Genomic DNA, 23,271 nt, shown 5'->3' on the forward strand with positions numbered 1-23,271 from the left:
CAAGAACAAGTATTTTTAAAATTTACTGTATAATAAAGCTTCTCTTTAGAACATAATTTTATGTAGCAAATATATACCATGATTGTGAAAAATGTAATTTTACTTGAAAAATACCCAACATATCCTTTAATTTAATAAAGATATTAGCTGAGAAGCTTCATAAAGTCCTTTAAGCAGGAGTAAAAATCAGCTGACACAGACAGAGTAATAATAATAAAGATGTATCCATCCATTTCTTGAAATAAGAAAGCAAGAGACTACCTTTGCAGCACTGGGGACAAATTAAGAGAAAAAAAAACACAACTCTGTATGACACACACAATCATTCACAGTTGGTCAAATTATAGTCACCAGTTAAATTAAACCAAATGTTTTTGGGTTGTGAACCTGGGTTTGCTTCCCGGGTTCTCCATGTGTCTGCGTGGGTTTCCTCCGGGTGCTCCGGTTTCCTCCCACAGTCCAAAGACATGCAGGTTAGTTGAACTGGCGAACCTAAATTTTCCCTAGTGTGTGCTTGGTGTGTGTGTGCCCTGCCCGGGGTTTGTTCCTGCCTTGTGCCCTGTGTTGGCTGGGATTGGCCCCAGCTGACCCCTGTGACACTGTAGTTAGGATATAGCGGGTTGGATAATGGATGGATGGATTTCTTATTTGCAAAGCATAAATACAATCACTGACAGACATCAGGAAAAAATGCTGTCGTCTATGAAACAAAACTCCAAACAATCAATAGCTAATCTGAACAAACACTTTAAAAAGATAGGTAATCATGAGCAAGTAAAAGGAAAATATTCATTTTCAGGTAACCATATTCGAGCTTCATTTTGTTGTTCAAAAAAGCGCAGAAAAAGATCCTGCTATGTAAAACAAATTCAAAGCTATTGCAAACCACCAAAAAAATGCTGTTACTCTTTCTATTTTCCCTGTGACAACTAGCAAATCAAGTTGGGCCAGTTTATGGATATAGAAACACAGGGCGAGGTTTTCATTTGGAAAGCTTGTCACAAGTACACAACTATTCTTCCAGAAAGCAGACGAAAATGCTCCAAATTTCTAGCCCTCTTTCTTCACAAAACCTATTAAGAAGGCATTCTCAAAGTGAGGAATATGTATACAGTGCATCCTTAAAGTATTCACAGTGCATCACTTTTTCCACATTTTGTTATGTTACAGCCTTATTCCAAAATGGATTAAATTCATTTTTTTCCTCAGAATTCTACACACAACACCCCATAATGACAACGTTAAAAAAAGTTTGAGGTTTTTGCAAATTTATTAAAAATAAAAAAATTGAGAAAGCACATGTACATAAGTATTCACAGCCTTTGCCATGAAGCTCAAAATTGAGCTCAGGTGCATCCTGTTTCCCTTGATCATCCTTGAGATGTTTCTGCAGCTTAATTGGAGTCCACCTGTGCTGAATTCAGTTGATTGGACATGATTTGGAAAGGCACACACCTGTCTATATAAGGTCCCACAGTTGACAGTTCATGTCAGAGCACAAACCAAGCATGAAGTCAAAGGAATTGTCTGTAGACCTCCGAGACAGGATTGTCTCGAGGCACAAATCTGGGGAAGGTTACAGAAAAATTTCTGCTGCTTTGAAGGTCCCAATGAGCACAGTGACCTCCATCATCCGTAAGTGGAAGAAGTTCGAAACCACCAGGACTCTTCTTAGGGCTGGCCGGCCATCTAAACCGAGTGATCGGGGGAGAAGGGCCTTAGTCAGGGAGGTGACCAAGAACCCGTTGGTCACTCTGTTAGAGCTCCAGAGGTCTTTGGTGGAGAGAGGAGAACCTTCCAGAAGGACAACCATCTCTGCAGCAATCCACCAATCAGGCCTGTATGGTAGAGTGACCAGACAGAAGCCACTCCTTAGTAAAAGGCACATGGCAGCTCGCCTGCAGTTTGCCAAAAGGCACCTGAAGGACTCTCAGACCATGAGAAAGAAAATTCTCTGGTCTGATGAGACAAAGATTGAACTCTTTGGTGTGAATGCCAGGTGTCATGTTTGGAGGAAACCAGGCACCGCTCATCACCAGGCCAATACCATCCTTACAGTGAAGCATGGAGGTGGCAGCATCATGCTGTGGGGATGTTTTTCAGTGGCAGAGACTGGGAGACTAGTCAGGATAAAGGGAACGATCACTGCAGCAATGTACAGAGACATCCTGGATGAAAACCTGCTCCAGAGTGCTCTTGACCTCAGACTGGGGCGACGGTTCATCTTTCAGCAGGACAACGACCCTAAGCACACAGCCAAGATATCAAAGGAGTGGCTTCAGGACAACTCTGTGAATGTCCTTGAGTGGCCCAGCCAGAGCCCAGACTTGAATCCGATTGAACACCTCTGGAGAGATCTTAAAATGGCTGTGCACCGACGCTTCCCATCCATCCTGATGGAGCTTGAGAGGTGCTGCAAAGAGGAATGGGCGAAACTGGCCAAGGATAGGTGTGCCAAGCTTGTGGCATCATATTTAAAAAGACTTGAGGATGTAATTGCTGCCAAAGGTGCATCGACAAAGTATTGAGCAAAGGCTGTGAATACTTATGTACATGTGATTTCTCAGTTTTTTTATTTTTTATAAATTTGCAAAATCCTCAAGTAAACTTTTTTCATGTTATCATTATGGGGTGTTGTGTGTAGAATTCGGAGGAAAAAAATTAATTTAATCCATTTTGGAATAAGGCTGTAACATAACATAATGTAAAAAAAGAAATGCGCTGCGAATACTTTCCGGATGCACTGTAGATTTCAGTTTAAAAACACTTCATTCACACGTACAGCAAAAATCTACTGCTCAAAAAATTAAGGGAACACAATCATCACAGTCTAACACCAAGTCAATTAAGCTGCAGGGATTATCAAACTTCCCCTACTTTGGTGCAAATGAAAGTGACAACAGGTATACTATAGACGCAACAGCAAGACAACCCCGAAAAAGGGAATGGTTTTGAAGGTGGCGGCCACAGACAACTGCTCTCTCCTTATCCTTCTGGACTGATTCTTCTCTAGTTTTGCATTTTGCTAGTGTCCCTACTGGTAGCATGAGGTAGTACCTGCAGCCAACTGAGGTTGCACAGGTAGCCTGGCTCCTCTAGGATGGCACATTATGTGCCATCGTAAGAAGGTTTTCTGTGTCACCCAGCACAGTCTCTATAGCTTGGAGGAGATACAAGAAAATGGGTCATTACAAAAGGAGAGCTGGACAGGGCTGTAGAAGGGCATCACCACAGCAGCAGGACTGAATCTGCTGCTTTGTGCAAGGAAGAACAGGAAAGAGCACTGCCAGAGCCCTACAAAATGACCTCTTGCTGGTAACTGGTGTGCATATTTCTGACCAAACTGTCAAACAGACTCAATGAGGGTAGCATGAGGGCTTGACACCCTGTAGTGGGATCTATGCTCACAGCCCATCATCGTGTAGCTCGATTGGCATTCACAACAGAATACATAATGGGCAGCTCCACCATTGGCACCCTGTTCTCTTCACAGTTGAGAGCAGGTTCACACTGAGAACATGCGTCAGGCATGAGAGTCTGAAGATGCTATGGTGAACGTTATGCAGCCTGTAACATCATCCAGCATGACCAGTTTGGAAGTGGGTCAGTGATGGTCTGGGGAAGCATACCTTCGAAGGTTGAGCAGACCTCCACGTGCTAAACTACGGCACACTGATTCATGGGGTTTCCCTCCAATTATCCAGAATGTTATTAAAGTGCTCGACACTACAACTATCGGCCACCCTCCAGTTCCCACCACCCACGCACTTTTATCGAATGGAAGAGTGCTGCCAGCAACTTGTTCCCGCATTAAGCACTGTCCAAATGTGAAAGTTGAAGAGTTCTGTACTAGTAACTGAATAGGAAACTAACTTCTTAATTTTTTTTAAAGATTACTTAAATGTTAGAGAGACAAAACTGCAAATTAAAATTGACAATGTACAATATATGTGTTACTCTTCTTTTTGCATAGAACTAGTTATAAAAAATAAAAAAAAAATGAACACTGCGGTGGGTTGGCACCCTGCCCGGGATTGGTTCCTGCCTTGTGCCCTGTGTTGGCTGGGATTGGCTCCAGCAGATCCCCGTGACCCTGTGTTCGGATTCAGCGGGTTGGAAAATGGATGGATGGATGAATTGAACAAAGATCTTATCTGTTCCAGAGAGTAACTATACTGAATCCACTATGCCCTTGATGTATTAAGCTATTTTTTATTAGTCAATTAGAGCTGACATTTGCAAAGCTCAATCTTGTGGACTTTGTCAAAGATTTACCATTTTTTTCATGAGACTGTAAACTTGTCACGTACTCAAACATACTGTATATACTGTATGTTGGTTTATTGCATATTCCCCTGATTAATGCATTTGATTAATAAGTAATAATTATTAGAAAAGGTTTTGCTGTTCTTTCCAGGCAATGCAATTGTAGTGGATATTATGTAAAGTTTTCACAAAGTTGTTGTACTTTTAGAACAATAGTGATTAATACTAGCAGTAAAAAACAATATATTTTAAATTAATGCTTGACATAATTTTAAGATTAAAATTACAACACTAATATATAACACATTATAAATCAAAGCCGAGAAGAAAGCAAATTAAGTTTAAACCTACTTTGGCAAAAGATGAGCCATTACCCCTGCAAACAATGATTCAAAAATCAGTCACGTGAAAACCAAACAGCAGTTAAATAGTAAACAGATGTAACTTGACAAGCTGCAAAAAACTCTTACTCCATCCCCGTACCCAATTTCTAATATGCAAATAAAAAGCTTCATATCAGCACCACAATAAAATAATGGATGTAGTATTCAATTATTCCAGGTTCTCAGTACTCTCTGGCATACCTGGGGTAGCTGGCTCCAAGTGATATGTGCAGGCCTGTAGCTCTTGACAACAATGCCTTCATCTGGTTCAGGGTGCTCAACATGTACAAAGTCATCCAACAGGTCATCATCTGCATCCTGACAGCTGCTTGCATGCAAACCTCGTTCTCGGATCTCCTGATACAATCGTGGTTCTGCAGAAAGAAACCAGGTCAGGAAGTTAGCAATTGTCTCTGACAGGAAACTCTCTTCCCCTGCTGAACCTCCAACTCTCTCCAAAAGTGGCCAGCGTGAGCTACCAGCCAAGGAAAGCCGGCGGAATACCCCCACAATCAGACTATCTTCACCACGATTTAAATCCATTGATCTGGCGAATTTTAGGGTTTAGAAGCAAGGCAGTCAAGCTCCGTCTTAAAATCCCTGTCTCTACCCACTGCTTATCTCCAGTTATGAGCTAAAGAGAATTGGCACCTGCTTTCAGAATTTGACATGGTAGAGTCAAAACCTGTTTCTTATTAAAATCAGGCTACTGACAAATGCTCACGTGCTCACCTGCAAACAAACATGGGAAGCCTATGTCTACCACTACCTGTGTATCTGGGCAACGGCTGCAACCTGTGAAGGATACACAACCAGCAGGCAGAGTAAAATTGCAGCTAGACAGCAAGATGACATACCGTCTTTGAAGGAGCCATGCTTTGCATTCCTCTTCCTTGTCAGAGCTTTCTGCATAAAATAAGAAGACAGTTAATTTGATGCCGATATCTTTAATCAAACTTTCTTGATCTTAACTTTTAGAATTTTGGACTTGATTCAACAATAATAGTAATAATCATAATTAAATAATATTTTAGCAAGTGAACTATTTAATATCATTCACATATAAGGAGGTAGACTGACACTTAAGGGTATTTGCTGTTTCCTAAGTAAATCCAAACTATTTTTCCAATTCATTCACCAGTTGGGACTAAAAGACAGAACATGCGGTGATTGTGGTCACTGGGCTTAAGCACAATACTGTAATGTGCTATGCTTATTGGCCCAAAAAATAAATTAGCAATGATCACTCTGCAGTGGATCACAGAATCTGGATACTCCCCTGGGAGAAGGAACTGGGAAACCTGCCTTTACCGTTGCTCATGAGCAACAATTGCTCTGGAGAAAGAATCAGAAATTCTAGGTACTCGCTCACAAATTAGTAATGGGGCATCAGCCTACTCTGCCAACAGAGACCATTTGTTGTTATGGATCTCTTCCACAGCAGGAAGGCAAGCATGTATTTAATTAAGCGGTTTAAAAACATTTGTTTGTTTACCAATCACACAAAAATGGAACGGATTTTCACAATTTTAAACTTGAAATACAGGTTGTGTGTCATATCAGGGAGACGGTTTATAATGGGAGGGGGGCAACTCCACAACCAGCACCAACATGGGGGCTACTATTTGAATCACATCAGCAGAAGTGCACAGAGGCTGATGGGAGACACCTTCAGCACTCACAAAGTTTGTAGCAGCCGCAGCACAATCTTGTCAGACCACACGTAACTGTTTCATGGTCTCACTGGATTACAGCTTTTATCTAAGAGTATTCTTTCTGTCACATTGTGGGTTGTGTTTAGCCATTTTGAATTTCCAAAGGACAGATCTCCCCAGTTTATGTATATCTGGGCAATGCCATTTTACTTTGGTTAGTCAACAGATATAGCAAGAACTTGGCTGTAGAGAAACCTGAAAAGTAACCTTACTTTGGATTTGGATGACACCTGTGGTGAAGCAGCCTTCTCCTCTGTAACTGGCTTTAGTGAGGTGTTCAGCTTCATTGCATCTTTATCTCCACAGTCAAAGAATTTCACTGCTGCACGATAGGACTGGTTACGAAGGTTCCTTTTTAGCATGCCTCCTTCCTCCTCCATATCCTCATGGAAATGGTCCTCCCAAGCAAGGTCAGGGGCAGAAACTCGCTTATCTTTCTCCAGCTCTCTTTCTGGAACTGGCATTGTCACTACAGTTGTATGGTAGCGATGTTTTGGCCGACTAGCCACAGCCAGGTTCTTTGGGATAAGCTGCTGAGTGCCACGCCGTAATGCTGCTTGACTATCAGTACTCAAGACAACTTTCTTATCATTCTCACCAGTACTAGGAGAGGTCTGTGATGTAGGATGGTCAACTTTCAAAGTTGATCCCACAGATTTTTGCTTTGACCTTAAGGCTGATTTAGAAGGTGCATCAGTCTGTGTTTCTAAATGAAGATCAGATGCAAATTTGCTTTCCAGCAGAAGAGGGGCCTGGTCCCCAATTGAACCATCGGAGTGCCTCTGCGACATGGTCTGACACAGCTTCCTACTCCTTATTTGCAATGTCCGTGTCTGTTTAGAGATACTTTCTTACTCAACATAAATGCCTCACCATTAGAAGAGCTGCAACAGACATGAAACCAAGGCTGAATATGGAAAGTCTTTATCTGTAACATGAAAAACTGAAATTAAAACTTGTATATGCTATACACCTGTAATATTCTTTTGAATTATTATTATTCCATTTACTGGATGTGAACTGAGAAAAAAATTCAAAGTACAAGGCAATTATGTGTAAAGGCCACAAAACCACAAACCACAAATTCACTTTAACCCATACTTCACAACAGCATTGTAAAATAAAGAAATATAGCATCAACTGGAAAAAAAAGGTTATACTACTATGTCACTGCTTCAAATCTAAGACTGATCACTATTCTGATTGGACTGTATTGGTTCTCCATGAATTTGTGTATGCTTTCAACAAACTCTGGTTAACTTCCAAATACGAAATATTTGCAGGCTAGATGGATTAGTAACTCTAGATTGCTTCTCTGTGTGCAAGTGTAGAGAAGCGTGTGACAGTTTCACCGATGGATTATTTACAGATGGTTCCTAGACTTGACAACTTTGGAGAATGAATGAATAATGAACAATGTTCATTCCTGTTGTGCTCTTCCATGTCTGTTCATAACTGAAAAATATTTTACACAAGTAAATAAAATTGAAGATAAATCACCAAAAATCCGTAATAAGAGAACAGGAGTGCATCAATATCTAATGCTTGTAGGGTATAAAAAAGCAACAAATAGTAACTAATGAAGTACCTATTCTGCAAGAAAAAAACAAACAAATAATATTTAAAAAACTCATTTACAAAGCATAGCGCTTTCCTTCGTGCAGCAAGATTATTTTTGTGTTGCTATGTCTAGCAAACCTAATGAAGGGAACTTGACAGAAAGACAGTGTCAGAAGCACACTGTATGAGAAACCAGGTATCAGAGCAAACATCCAGGTGCACAAACAGATAGCAATACAGTCATGCATTCTGACTTGCAACTTCGTTTAGAACGGCCACTTGGTCAAATTTGAAATTGGCTACATTTCAATCACAAAGTGAGTAGGTCATTGCAATTGAGGGTCTGGTGTGGGTCAACGGTACGAAGTAGCACAAACCAATTATTTGAGTCTTGGTTGCCCTTTTTCAGGGTGCTGCACAGCACTTTTGAACTGTCACTCAGCTGTTATGCTGTTCACTCACCATCCCGCACAGTAGTTTGGAAGTACCGCCCAGCCGTGCTCACAAAACACCACAGGTAGGAAGCAGTGATCGATTGATACTTCATAGGGGAAAGCTAGTGTAGTGAAACTGAAGAAATTGATTATACCAGCCAGATCGTCTTTTATCCATACCCAGTTAAAAAAAAAAATTAAATAAAATAGTGGGAACATTGGCTGCAAGTACAAATAGCCCCACCTCAGTCAGCCGTAAATCAGCGCATGACTGTACATTTCCATGCTGCCTACAGGAATTAATCTGACACTGCATTAGGCCTAAGAATTTTGATAAATTATTCCATTCTTAATTTTAAGGGAGAAATGGAGCCTCGGGTGCATTTCAAGCTGTCATTAAACTACAGAGCATGTATGAGATACTGCTTTGCATTACCAACATTAACATCAGGGGGTATGAATTCATCTATACACCCACCCATGTTCATAACCATCTTATCCAGGGCAGGGTCTCACACCTATCTGGGCAAACAAAAGGTGCAAGGCTGGAACACCACTGGACAGGGTGAAAGTCTATCACAGCATAAACACCTTACACACACACACACACAAACAATACAGCAGACATACCTAAGCATGTGTAGTTGATCACCTGGTGTGTTTAAGAGAAAGGTGAGTGAGCCATGGGTATATTCTTACATTCATCCACATTAAATCCTATTTAATCTACTTTAGGGTCGCAGGAAGACACTATCACAGAACAAAAGGAGATTAGAATAATAAAGTTGGATAGGGTGCCTGCCTTTCGCAAACACTCTCAAGCACACCCACTCTTACACTGGTATGATTTAGAACTGCTAGAGATAGGCAATTCAATGACATGAGAAGTGTATGAGAAAATGGACAAATGTTGAACCAGCAGCGCTGCTAGTTATGATTCTTTGCATGTTATCTTGATGAACTCTAGAAGGAAGGCATTGAGAGGTCTTACTGTCAAAACTAGGAGGTATACAAGTATATGATAAAATGCATAAGCCATTATCCTAAATTCTTGTTCACAGAACATAACAACAACAATATATTTCTTGTATAGCCCAAAACCTGATTAAGAATTCATTAATGAGCTTTAACAGGCTGCATTTTTTGACAGCCCCCAGCCTCGACTCCTTAAGAGGACAAAAAGAAATCACCAATAAAAAAAGAAAAAAAAATCTTGGAAACAGCAATTCAAGGGGAGACAATAGATAAAGCAAAACACACATAATCTACTTCACAGAGATAGATGGCCGATCTATCATTGACACTTATAATACAGACTACTTTGTTCTGCGACTGTGCTCCTCACCAAGAGCAGGCAATACATTCTAGCAAACACCCAACTGTCTTCAGTAAAGTGGTTTCTGTGGATAAAATGCAGTTTAGAATTTATCTTGTCCTATCTACCATAACTTTCATAATCTATACTAGTAACAAAAAAACATTAACAAACATGACTTCAAAACAGCACAACTGGTCCACTCATGTCTTCACCATTCAAAAGAGTTCAATGACAAGGCGTGAAGTGCCTTATCAGAAAATTCAGGCTGGCTTGTTATCTGCTAACATTCACTTTCTGTTGACTGCTAGCACTTTCCTTATACCTGTCTATGGTTTTAAAAAAGACATTACACAACCCACAAGACCAAAGATCAGATGATTTCACAAGGAAAAGATATCTATATAAATCCGCACACACACAAAACCTTAATCGGACAGAAACACACTGGCAGCTTCTGACATGACAATACCCTGAACAACTACTCAGTGTCAATTTCACTTTCACAAGGTGTGGCCCATGCTCATGCAGTATGAAAAATGTGGCTTTTCTAAGTATACAGTGCTTAAACATTCAAGAAATGAATGACAATGACTTTACATTAGAATTTCACTAATTTGCTCTATCCATTTACCTCTAAATTGTAGTCAAATAAAGAATTTAATACACAATACAATCTATCCAATTATTTGATTAATTCACAGATATGAGAAATTAGCAACACTTCAGCATCAATTCTGACTGCTCACTAAACTAAGACCACCAGGCATTGAGTTATAGTAGCCAAGAATTGGGATGTGACCATAGTGCAACTCATTAAAATTCCTACTCATGCAAGTGTAGTCGCAAAAGAATTATCCTAACTTACCCATGTTTTGATTATAAATATGCTGTATGTTATGCATCATTCCCAAATATTCTGAATTGCTAGTTTTAAGGAAAGAGTTTTCTATAAAAGACACAGTATAAACAACATTTTAAACTGATGAAAAATGAGGTATGAATTTATAGCACATCAGATAAAGACATGCACCAAAGCAGGTACACAAGCTCTAATTAATAAGCTCATTAGTAAAATAATGCATAGTCAAAAATCTCTAGAACAAATATAGTCACAAACAAAGCATATTACAGTATAGTCAGTACTTATAGCATTTTAGATGACTTTCAACTTTCCAGGATATAAAGTACAGCTTATAACATCTGGTAAACTAAGGAAATTTCTCTAGGTCACATAGCACATTGATGGGGAGAACTGAACAAGCAGCCTCATAGTTTACTAATATTTTTGGAAGGTGTGATGAAACTAGAGCACTGGGAGAAAACTCACATAGCTACTGGAAAAATGTGAAAACTTCAAACAGGCTATAGACAGGCCTGGCAGTCAACCCAGGCCCCTAGAACTGTATGGTTTCCTGTATGATACAAAGCATCTCTGACCACAATTATGTAAAATAAGAGCCTGTAGTTTTATTTTTTTACTTAAGTTTTTTAACAAGTTGCCATACTATATTATGAAAAGACAGAACATTCCACATGCACTTTGAGCAGTCTCTAATGTTTAAAGCAATTACAAAAACATAGAGAACAACAACGTTGACTTATATACATTTTAAAATGTATTTATTATGATCTGCATTCTTGTAATAATGTAACTTTGTGGTGGACCCCCATGATACAGTAATACGCACCATATAAAATAATGTTTAAGAATAACATTCTTAAACTCGCTTAATTCAATTCAGGGTGATTGGGAACAGAAGTGTATCTCAGCAGCAACAGGTACAGCACAGGAAAAAGGCAGCTCTAGACAAGAAACTAGTCCATCACAAGGCCCACTAAGACACACACTCACACAGACCCAATTAACCCAACCAGCAAGTCCTCAGAGGTAAAATCTACCCTGGCATTCATGTAGACTTCACAAATGGAACAACTGAATAATGGATTCAGGACATTTGAAACAGTAAAACTAGCCACTGCACCACCCTGCTGCTCATCTCAGTATGGGTTGCTTCTAAACATTAAAAAAAAGAAAAGAGAAAAGAAACTAATTCATTGCAACTCATATGGCTGGACATCCTTTAGTACGAAGTATTCATATGATAAGTAGAACACTGCACAACACATAGGATCATTCTGACATGTACTGCAGACAGGCTATAGGAAAAGTAGCTTGCTTCCCACTTCTCACTACAGATAACAGAATTGTGTTTGTGCAGAGGCTGCGCGAAATGTATTTTTCCAACGTTTCGCGGGAAAAAAATGGCAAAGCGTGTTGTCCTCCGAAAATAGTTTGAATGTTCACTGAAAAGGCTGAGCTCAAAACGCAATTGAATCTGCACAGACGTCATAACAGAAAGACAGCTGGGCAAAGGGGCGGACCTGTGGTCTTTAGGTTGATACACAGTGGGATTTCAGAGATGCGCATACCGGTGCAGCTGTTTTCTCACTAAGAACGAAGTCCAGATTCCGAACAAGTGAAGTTTCATTTTCGCGCAAGAGATTAAGTAATCGGTGTGAATGTGTCAAATGCCGTCCTGAAAACGAAGCAACCAAATATGCAAGTGTAGGTAACAATGATCAAAAGTTTTTCGAAATATTTTTTGTAATCTAAAACAGACGCGATTGTCTCGTTAACTATCAATGTGCAAACCAAAACACGGTATGTCCACAGAAAAAGTTGTCTGAGGTTGAAATCACTGTAAACACACTCGTTTAAACAGGTCGGATTGTGCAAGAGTAAACAGAACAGAGCAGCTCCCTCAAAGCAAACACACGAAGTGAAAGCTAGGCGGTCAAGGTGTCAGCGCATTTTTATATGAGAGAACCTTCCTGGAACCTTTCGTCTTCACTTTAAACTATCTAACCATTCTTCGCTAACGGCTGTTGTAAGTAAACTAACTTTACTTTACCTTTTGTAGTTGGGTCACTCAAGCAGGCTGCCTTGAACTCATTAGGGGCGGGCGGTTCCTATCAGAGAGAGACTAGCAGGCTGTGCGCGTTCTCGTGTAGTCACGTCAGCATAGGTGTGCGCTTCGCAGGTAAAGGCAGATTGTGCTTCTCGCGCTAACGCCAGCGCACAGGCGCGAAAACGAAAATTACGTAATAGCGGGAAAATCAAAGTGCGCATCGGGCCAACCTGAGCGTCGTCCACTACATACAACTCTTCAAATTTCGATGGGCCACTCGCACAGTCGATTACCGTGATTGGTTGACTTAAAAAAGGCGGGGCGTCTCAGTACGTCGCTCACTTTCATAATGGACAGTTTTGAAGGGAGGCTGGAGGAGCAATTTTAAAGGTTCACTTATCATGAAAGTATGTCGAAACTTTAACTATGAATTCACCAATGCTTTATTGCGTTGACATTTTTTAAGCAAATTAACTTTCTTCCATATTGTAGTTAGCATTTTTATGGTAAAAAGAAGTATAATTTAATACGTATTATCGCATTACATAAAATTGGCACATATCTGCTAAATGTTCCAATAATTGCTTTAATGCTTTTGTTATGATCGGTTAAAAGTATATAATGAAACAGTAACCAATAGTTATAATTTTTGAATATTTCTTACTATTTGTTATGGCGCGAATTCTAAATACGTCTTTTTTAGAAATGCCATCGCTATATGAATGCAAATTATTATTATTAAATTTACCAAAGTGTGTTGAAATAGTTAAGTTCACAGTTTGCGGAATTATAGGTACTATTATGCACGAGATTTCGTGCACAGTGACTACAGTCAGGATAAACTCGTATGTTGTAAGTATTTAGTTGTATTCTCAATGTACCCATTATCCGTATTCCAATACTTTTATTCCCTATTACCACAGGAGACTATTCCAGAAATTTTTTTAATCCATAAGAACGGAGTGACAAGCCCCATAACCCATTACATTGCAAACTCCCACACTGATTTTGTGTTTAAGGTTATTTAGTAATTTAAGGGAACATCCCTGTATCACGAAATCATTTCGAAACAAAGTCCTACAGAAAGAGTATTTTGCTTTGCCCGTATTATTTGGTTCACACTTTGTACGGTAAGGCGGAATTCTGTGTCCGGTACTAGATTTCCATAGTCACGTTTCGCAGTAGTAAGCGAGTTTTGTGTCAATTCGTTTACCATCAGCTACATCAAAAGTTAATTTCACATTAACTGTACACACATGATCAAAAATAGCAAAGATACTAAAAATACATATTTCAACAATAAAATATTTTCATTTTTAAAGCTACTGTTGAATCTACTCTCTGAAAACTGCAGCTTCCCATAGCATTGCTCAGACGAATATGGTTCAAACCTTTTTTTTTTTAAATTGTGCATTTACATAACTGTACAGTATATGCAACATACGGCAGGCTCTGAACCTGTGTCTCATTGGCTAGTCTATCGCTGAAAAAACTGGAGGAAGAAGGAAAATAGGTAATCCATCTACTTCACCATTCTCAAAAAAGTTTTGGCCAACTATGTGCAATCCAGGATTTCCATTAAATTATGTAAAAATATTTTGTATTTTTAAGAATTTGATAAAGAAAGATAAATATCTGTTTTTAAACACAAAATTCCTCCTGCCTATACTTGTCCTAATTGTGTTTGGGGCCGAAAAACAGACAAATTCTTTCAGGTTTTTTTATCGATCCATTTTCCAACCCGCTGAATCCGAACACAGGGTCACGGGGGTCTGCTGGAGCCAATCCCAGCCAACACATGGCGCAAGGCAGGAAGAAACCCCGGGCAGGGCGCCTATTCTGAAAGAGTTGCTATACATATTCTAAATTCGGCTGTAATTATAGTCAATCTACAGCATAAACAACAGAGACTAGCACTCCTGTTAAACTTTCCTACTTAAAGTAGCCATTAAGACATTTTTTGCATATTTACATGGTACATTTAGCATGATAATCAGTTTGAAAATAACGTGAAGTGTCAGCATGTGTAATCTAAAAATACATCCCTCCCATAACAATTCATAAAAATATATTTTTCCTTGATTTTTCCCTGTGCTCCAGTTTTAAATTTGTAATCAGACAATTCACATGTGATTAAAAATGCACATTCTATTTTATTAAAGAGTATTTCTTATACATTTTAGCTTTACCATGTAAAAATTACAATATATTTTATATATACTGTAGTTCCCTCCATTTCAGGTCACCCTAGTGTTTGGGGCATTTGGTTTGTGATTACTCGGGTATGCTTCAGAAGTCCTCTGCTAAAACAGGAGAACCTGTTGAAAAGGATGACTATCTCAGTAGTACTCCATCAATCAGGAGTTTATGGTAGAGTGGCTAGACAAAGCCATTCTTGAGTAAAAGGCATATAAAGGACTCTGAGAACAGAGTAAAAAGATTCTCTGTCCTAATCAGACAAATATTGAAATGTATTGCCAGAACTACAAGCATTGTCTGGCAAAGACCGGCACTTCTCATCACCTGTCAAATACCATCTTTATAGTGAAGCATGTTGATTGCAGCATTGTGCTTTAGGGGTGATTCTCAGCAGCAGGGACATGTAGACTGGTCAGAATTGATGGAATACAGTCAAATAAAGTTTGGTTCTTGAAGAAAACCTGTTCCAGCATTCATGTGACCTCAGAAATCGATGATGGTTTTCCTTTCAGCACAACAATGCTGGAGTGACTTCAGGACAAGTCTCTTGATGTACTTGAGTGGCCCAGACATAAACCCCATGTAACATCTGTGAATAGACCTGAGCAATTTAAAGACACTTCCTAATCAATCAAATAGAGCTTGAGAGGATCTGCCAGGAAGAAAGGGACAAACTGTCCAAATCCAGTTGTGTCAAGCTTGTAGAAAGTTTCCCAAAAACACACAAAGCTGTAGTTGCAGCCAATGGACTTTATCAAAGTACTGACATAGGAGAGTAAATAATTATATGAATGAAGAATTTCAAATTTTGATTTTGTTTTGTATAAATTTGCTCATGTTTCTGGAAAAATACTTTCACTTTGTCATTATGGGTTATTAAGTGTAGATTGATGGACAATGTTATCAATTTAAAATTAAGTCAACAACACAGTAAAGTGTTCATAAATTGAACAGGTCTAAATACTTTATATGAAAATGTGGGAGATCAAGATCATGCTATTTCTGTTGAGTGATACATTGTTCAAATAAGCTGCACTCCAGCACATCTTTCAGCTATTTTTAACTATGTAAGACACAATTTCCAAAGCATGACTATTACTACATTACTGACTCACAAACAAGTGACTTATGCTGTGATCAGAAATGGTTGCAATTTCCACTTTACACGAAGTACATAATTATCATACATTTACAGAGTACCTGAACAAACCTAACATAATACTTAGTTTTGTTTCAATTTATCACCTATGTTTCTATTTTTAAAATAATAGTTTAGAAATATAAATGTGCAGAAATTGCGCCATCTTCTGTGTTGTCAAAAATTGTTACATTTAGATACAAGTAAAATACAAATTATAGATTACCTTTGTAAATATCTAAAATGTTATTGATTGGGATATTGATTGGGAGTACTTTTACTAGGTGTGCCATACTCTAATTTGTAGGGGAAATGAGGACCAGAAATATGTATTTAACAACAGGTGTGTGTGTTTTTAAATATAATATAAAGGTTTATATAAAGGTCACTATTATCACTTATATTGGGTACGATGAAATTCTTACTTGCATGTGCTAATTAATATGTAACACATTGCTACTCTAATATGGATGCAAATAAGCATTTTTAAATATAGCACTGTTCAGCACAGTATTTCATCTATCTTTTAGCACAATTTACAGCTATAGCATTGACCTCTACATGTTTCTAATTAAATAGTAAAGTCCCCTCTTTGTACTTCCATAAAAACACATCAAATTGATACATAAAATCCATCCATCCATTCATTTTCTGTATCCACCTATCCATTTTAGGGTCCTAGGGACTGGCAGCAATGGCCTAAGGTGGGGAAGCCATCCAGCACAAGACAACAGCCCATTAAGGTGTGCACTGACCCAGTGATTTTCATTAGTGAGTTAATCAAATTACAATTTCCATGTCTATAAATTCATTTTATGAGATACAAACTGGTTTGTAAGGCCAAACTACACAATACTCTGTGATGTGCACGTGGTAAGGGTCAGCATCTACACACACCAAGGTCTGTTGGTTATTTCATTACAATGTATGCTGCAATACTGTGTATGGATGGTATGACAAGCCACTTATGTTATATACCATGCTATGTCCATTTCCAGCTGAACAAATTGAGTTATTTGCCATGGATATAGCAATGATATGTGTATTCAAATTAAGACTAGAGAAAATTCACAGAATTTATAGCAGCATGTCTTTTCAATATTTTCATTACTTCCTCCTTATACATAGACTGCTTTCAGCAACACAAACTTTCAATGACCAATGACTAATTCTGGTGGTCAAAAGATAACTTGAAATATTTATGAGATGGTTTTAATGATTTGTGTAAGTAGAAATAATGTAAAGCACAGTGTGCATGTGTATTTTCCAGAGGCACTCTGAACAAAAGGAGGTGCATCCTGTTTTTATTTTTATTTATTTTTATCTTGTTCCCTGCCTCCACAAGATCTCCTTTCCAATGACATCCACACATTTTTGTTTCTTCAAACAGTATGGATACAGTATGTTTGAAATCTGAAGTTATTTTAATAAAGCACAACTGAGTTTTTCCATCAATTGTATACACTATATTCCTACTTGCTATGAGTAGAGAGGATAAAAGACCACAGCATGATAGCACAAAAGGGCAGGCACACAAATCCCGGCATGAAGACTGTTGAAGCCCTCATGTGTTTCAGACTTTCTTTTTTTTTTTCCCATGTCTTGCTATGTAATATTGCCTGATACAGCTGGAATGAAAAAAAAAAAGAAATATTCATCCTTCCATATTGTTCATTTGTAGTTTTTTTCTTTCTAGTTGTGGATAGATGCATCGGTTATTGCTTGGAGAAGCTTCAGTATAGTAATCATTCTTAGATTAAGACACTAATTCATTCCCAAAAATAACAATGCTTAAAATGGTGTGAATTAAAGATACAATATACAAAATCAGTTCAAAGTTTTCCTGATGATAAACTTCATAAATAAAAAAACTTTAAAATAATGCTTAGCTTTGAAGAACAAAGATGGTATCATAGTTTTCACATCACATTTGGGGAATATGCTAAATAAGTTCGCTTTGAAAACTTTCAGAACAGTGACATAAAAAAGTAAAGATAAAAATAAAAGTAGTTGAAAAACGAAAATGGAATGCTATAAACTGTCATTGACAAATACATCAAAAGAAAATATCTAAAATGATGCAACATTAGATGTGCTCTGTAAGTACTACTTGTGCCAGTGAAGCAAGAGGGGCTGCACAATGTGACACACATTTTGTAGACTATAGAGCAGCATATTAATAGAGTGGAAATGATTTATATTTACATAAGCAAATTCATTCTCCCTGGAGGTGGGGCTCGATGGCGAGCACCTGGTGGCCGGGCTTGCACCCATGGGGCTCGGCCGGGCACAGCCCGAAGAGGCAACGTAGGTCCCCCTTCCCATGGGCTCACCACTTATGGGAGGGGCCAAGGAAGTCGGGTGCAGTGTAAGTTGGGTGGTGGCTGAAGGCGGGGACCTTGGCAGTCCGATCCTCAGCTACAGAAGCTGGCTCTTGGGATGTGGAATGTCACCTCTCTGAAGGGGAAGGAGCCTGAGCTAGTGCGCGAGGTTGAGAGGTTCTGGCTAGATATAGTCGGGCTCACCTCAACGCACAGCTTGGACTCTGGAACCAATCTCCTTGAGAGGGGCTGGACTCTCTACACTCTGGAGTTGCCCCTGGTGAGAGGTTCCGAGCGGGTGTGGGCATACTTATTGCACCCTGACTTGGAGCCTGTACATTGGGGTTTACCCCGGTGGATGAGAGGGTAGCCTCCCTCCACCTTTGGGTGGGGAGACGGGTCCTAACTGTTGTTTGTGCAGAGTACCCACCCTTTTTGGAGTTCCTGGTGGTGAGTTGGCTTCGATGGTGGGGGAGAATGCCAGTCAGGCCTGGTAGGCCCAAACGTGTTCTGAGGGTCTGCTGGGAACGTCTGGCAGAGCCCCCAGTCAGAAGTAGCTTCAACTCCCACCTCCGGCAGACCTTTGACCACGTCCCGAGGAAGGTGGGGGACATGGAGTCCGAATGGGCCATGTTCCGTGCCTCTATTGTTGAGGCGGCTGACCAGAGCTGTGGCCGTAAGGTGGTCGGTGCCTGTCGTGGCGGCAATCCCCGAACCTGTGGGTGGACACCGGCGGTGAGGGATGCTGTCAAGCTGAAGAAGGAGTCCTACCGGTCCCTTTTGTCTTGTGGGACTCTGGAGGCAGCTAATAGGTACCAGCAGGCCAAGCGGAATGCGGCTTTGGTGGTTGCGGAGGCAAAAACTTGGTCATGGGAGGAGTTTGGGGAGGCCATGGAGAACGACTTTTGGCTTCGAGGAGATTCTGGGCCATCGTCCGGCGTCTCAGGAGGGGGAAGCAGTGCAGTGTCAACACTGTATATGGTGGGGATGGTGCGCTGCTGACCTTGACTCGGGACGTTGTGGGTCGGTGGGGGGAGTATTTCGAAGACCTCCTCAATCCCACTAACATGCCTTCCAATGAGGAAGCAGAGCCTTAATTGTGACATTCTTCATGGCTTTCTACATTTCTCTGAAGGAGATTATACATAAAATGAAGTGGAAGGAAATGTGTCACGGAGCCGAGTAGTCCGAATGCAGTACAGACAGAGGAGATGCACTAAAGACAAGCGCACACACACTGACTTTTTTAAAACCAGGTGAAGAACACTTTATATTCTTCAGTCTGTATGACAGACTACTATGAGAGTCTCTGCACCCAACAGCTGTTATCTTATGTTCCACCTCAATGTGTATTTCAGACTCTATTGTTGCCAAGTCTGCAAGCAGTTTGCCTCCTCCCACAGATGTCTGCACAACTATTTCATACGCTATTAGGTTTGTTTTAGCTGCTACTAGCTGGGCTTGCAATTTCTTGCAGAATTTTCTTTATTCTATACTTTTCCCACCTGGGATCAGCTAGCTTTTCTTCACCAGCTATGTTACCAGATATGTGCAGCAAACAAAATGTCAGAGTTTTGTATTGGATGAGCAAAAGACATTTAAAGTCCCCATAGCAGAACTGCGTTTCTTTGCCAATAAAATATCACTGGGAAGGAAAGGCTTGAACTACTATTGAATTGAGTGGCAAAAGAAGTGATTGCTAAGCTCAAATATTTAAGAAGGGTAAAAGGGTAGAGCAAATACTTGCACATAATATAAAACAATACTCCACATGTAACAATCACATGCATATACAGTAATACAAATCAGGACACCATTGACTGAAACTCTACACCTTAATTTCCAGTCTTATTCCATTTATCGGTGATCACAACTCCAATGGAGTAAAATGCATAAACTAAGGGTACAAGAATTGGCATTCTTAACAGATGAATGAACATTTTTCTCCAATTTTACAATATACTGACCAAAATACATTAATAACAGTAGTTTTTAAAAAATCTTTCTTCAACTAAAGAAGGGTGTTATGTGTTTCATTCTTCTCTGGGATAACAACTTTAATTAACCTATCAAAATAAGAGCTCTTAAATTATGCTAAACTGTAGTTTCTTTCCCAGATAAAATCTCTTACTTTAGGAAGTAACAGAAGCAGTTTCTATTTTTTGATCTCTTATACTTTACATTTGCTACCCCATAGTATTTTATAGATCCATTTAACATCAGAAGTATCCTCATATAGTGAATGCAGTCCCTGATATAGTCCCTTTGTCCGTGATCATTGACAACTGACTTAATAATGTACCCATAAAAATGCATTATCACTGAGCAGTAGTTTTACAATACATTGATGTATCAGCAGAGATCTTAAAACTTTTCACATAAAGTTGTCCACTTAGTATTTCAAATCAATAAATATATCAACAAGATCTTATTCATTTTTATAGTAAATATCATTATCACTGATGTGCGTTGTTAATCTATTTTTTAATTTCACTTTCTGTTACATCATAAAATGTAAACCTTTTACTGATATTGAACATGAAGGATGGAAAAACCAATCAGTATAGCATATTATGGCAACATTCTGAGCCTATTTGCATGTTCCAGGCCTTTTAGTGAACCTCACAACTGTTCAATTCACTAGTCCCTTTTACTAATGAAGCATTGTCTTATACATAATCAATTAATTTGCAAGGAAAATAATCCTGACAACCAATGTTCATCAGTTTAGGTTTACTAAGCAAGTTCTTTTATTCATGTTTATCAAAAGGATACCATTCCAAAAAGCATGGACAGTACTTTACGAAAGGTAATATATGCTTCTCATTGCACCAATTATGAAATGGTCAAAAACATTTATTTGTTTTTTTTTTTTTAATTTAATTCAGACCTCATTACATTTAGACACCTTATTTCTCTTATTTTTTGTGTACACAATATGATTTTTCTTTTTTAGCAATTGCTTTAACAGTGCCAATGCTAAGTATATTAATTGTACAATACTTAAAATGATGACTACAGCAATTTCTATTTTTTTTTCCTCTCTTTTCTCTGTTCCCTTCAGGAATGTCTTATTAAAAAGATAACAGTTTTCAGTGGCTCACATTCTCTTTTCTTCCTGTAATCTGCGTAGCATATTTTTACTATATTCATTTTTTATTAAAATTATCCTAATTCAGGCAAGCTTTTAAATATTCATTAGCTGAAAAGCTACCCCCACTTTAAATTAATCAAAAAGGATTGTAAATACATTTTCCTCAATCTCTTGTGCTTTTATTTATTTTTGTCCTGTTTTTCCTTTGGTGGGTATCCCAGTTCAGTTGTCTCAGCAGCGTTGCTATATTCATATCTGTATTATTATGAATGTCAAATGCCAAAATGTTACCTTTAACCAATTCTATTCAAAGAGAATGTTTATTTCTCAAATTTTAACTTGTTTTTCATCAAATAACTAGTATTTATTTTAAATTACCACCTTTTTACTTGTCCTTTGAATTTTTAAATCCAACTTGCATATAATGTGGTCACAAGTAGAATTATACCAGTATTTCTCCTGTATCTTGCCACACATTACTCCGGACATTTTAAACCTAGATTCAATTCCATGAACTCACAGCTACAGGGAATCCAGCATCCCTTCGAGTTGTAGCCAGGATGTTGAGGTACCATAACTACTAAATTAACTCTGGCACAGGGGTTTATGGACTAGTCTGCAAGCACCCTGTATTTTGGCTTTGAGTCTTTTTGAGAGGCTTTATACAGTATATGCTCACTTCTACCACTTTAGGTCATTCAGTGAGCTATTTTTGTGTTCTATTGACCAGTGCCCTATGTGGATTTAGCTGTGTTCCACCAAAATAGCAAATTCTTTAATTATCTGCAACAACATGCTGCAGCATAACAGTGCACCTGCAGTTTTATACATTACATTATAATGCAACAATGTATGTATGTGTGCTAAATATAACTAGGCACACACAAATTACAGTATTGACTCTATGCCAAGAAGGATACTTCTCAAAATGGACACACAATCGCCAAGGATTCCACTGAAGAACTGAATGACAATTGCACTGTTCCAATGGCTTCTCTTCGGCTGTATTTGTATGTACAGAAAATAACTATACCGCAATATATATTAAGAGTGAAAGCTGCATTTTAATGCAAGTTAAATACAGTATATCCATTCTTTAAAACCATATTTCTGCAACGGTTACTGAGGGGATTTATATACAGGTTCAAAGTACCAGCTACATTTCTAAAAGAATGCTCCCATGGAGCATGTGCCCCCATTAGACACACTGGGATCTATATAACATTGACAAGGGTGACCAACATATCATTCACCCCTCAAATCCAGGCCACAGCCACTTTGAAGTTTAGGCATTATAAACTAAACTACACCAAAACAAGCAGATATAAGAAGAGTTTCTTTCCATAGTCCACCAAGCTCACAAATGGTTAATTCAGCTATCCTGCCTCAGTCTGGGTGATGTCCCCGCCCCTATATCTTCAGTATTTCTTGTACTGTTTTACACTTTATATGCATATGTTTACATTCTGTCTTATATTTACCTCTGGGTATTTATCAATTATGCATATGTGTTATGTTTGTCATGTAATTGTACTTGGAGAGTCATCCAAAAAAAAAAAAAAGATCAATTTCATTGTATGCGAACATACTGTACTTGGCCAGTAAATGAGATTATGATGACAAAAACAATGAATAAAAGTACAGAATACAAAGTGTGTGATCAGTGAGCACCACAGCTTTAAGCATATACCCAACTCCTTCTCACCAAGGAAAACATCTCCTTGTTAACTATTACTAATGGTATTCAGAGAGCAAGGTATAGTACAAACAGAATACAGGGTTAAAAATGAACATTCTAATTTGATATTCCACCTTATTAAAGTACATTTAAATACAACTTTATTAAAATAAAAAGTTTAACTTTTAATTTAAAAAATTAAATAAAAAATGTCTATTAAGTCCTTATGACATTAGTTTTTGTTTTAAATAAAAAA

The 23,271-nt window shown here is 38.6% G+C and overlaps 1 protein-coding gene across 2 annotated transcripts in view; it reads right to left on the reverse strand.

Moving 5' to 3' along the window:
* Positions 1–12,850, reverse strand: part of arhgef16 (Rho guanine nucleotide exchange factor (GEF) 16) — a 72,392-nt gene extending 59,542 nt beyond the window's left edge. Inside the window, exons 1-4 of one of the 2 annotated variants that reach the window (XM_028807440.2) lie at positions 12,589–12,850; positions 6,577–7,248; positions 5,507–5,555; positions 4,851–5,023 (exon numbers count right to left, since the gene is read on the reverse strand). In XM_028807440.2, the coding sequence (XP_028663273.1) occupies positions 4,851–5,023; positions 5,507–5,555; positions 6,577–7,155 (801 nt within the window). In that variant the 5' untranslated portion in view covers positions 7,156–7,248; positions 12,589–12,850. Of the gene's footprint in view, positions 1–4,850; positions 5,024–5,506; positions 5,556–6,576; positions 7,293–12,588 lie in introns of both variants that reach the window. The other variant, XM_028807439.2, reaches the window with a different exon arrangement.
* Between the last annotated feature and the right edge of the window lie 10,421 nt (positions 12,851–23,271).

Source organism: Erpetoichthys calabaricus, chromosome 8 (genome assembly GCF_900747795.2).
Source record: "Erpetoichthys calabaricus chromosome 8, fErpCal1.3, whole genome shotgun sequence".
NCBI classification, from domain to species: Eukaryota; Metazoa; Chordata; class Cladistia; order Polypteriformes; family Polypteridae; genus Erpetoichthys; species Erpetoichthys calabaricus.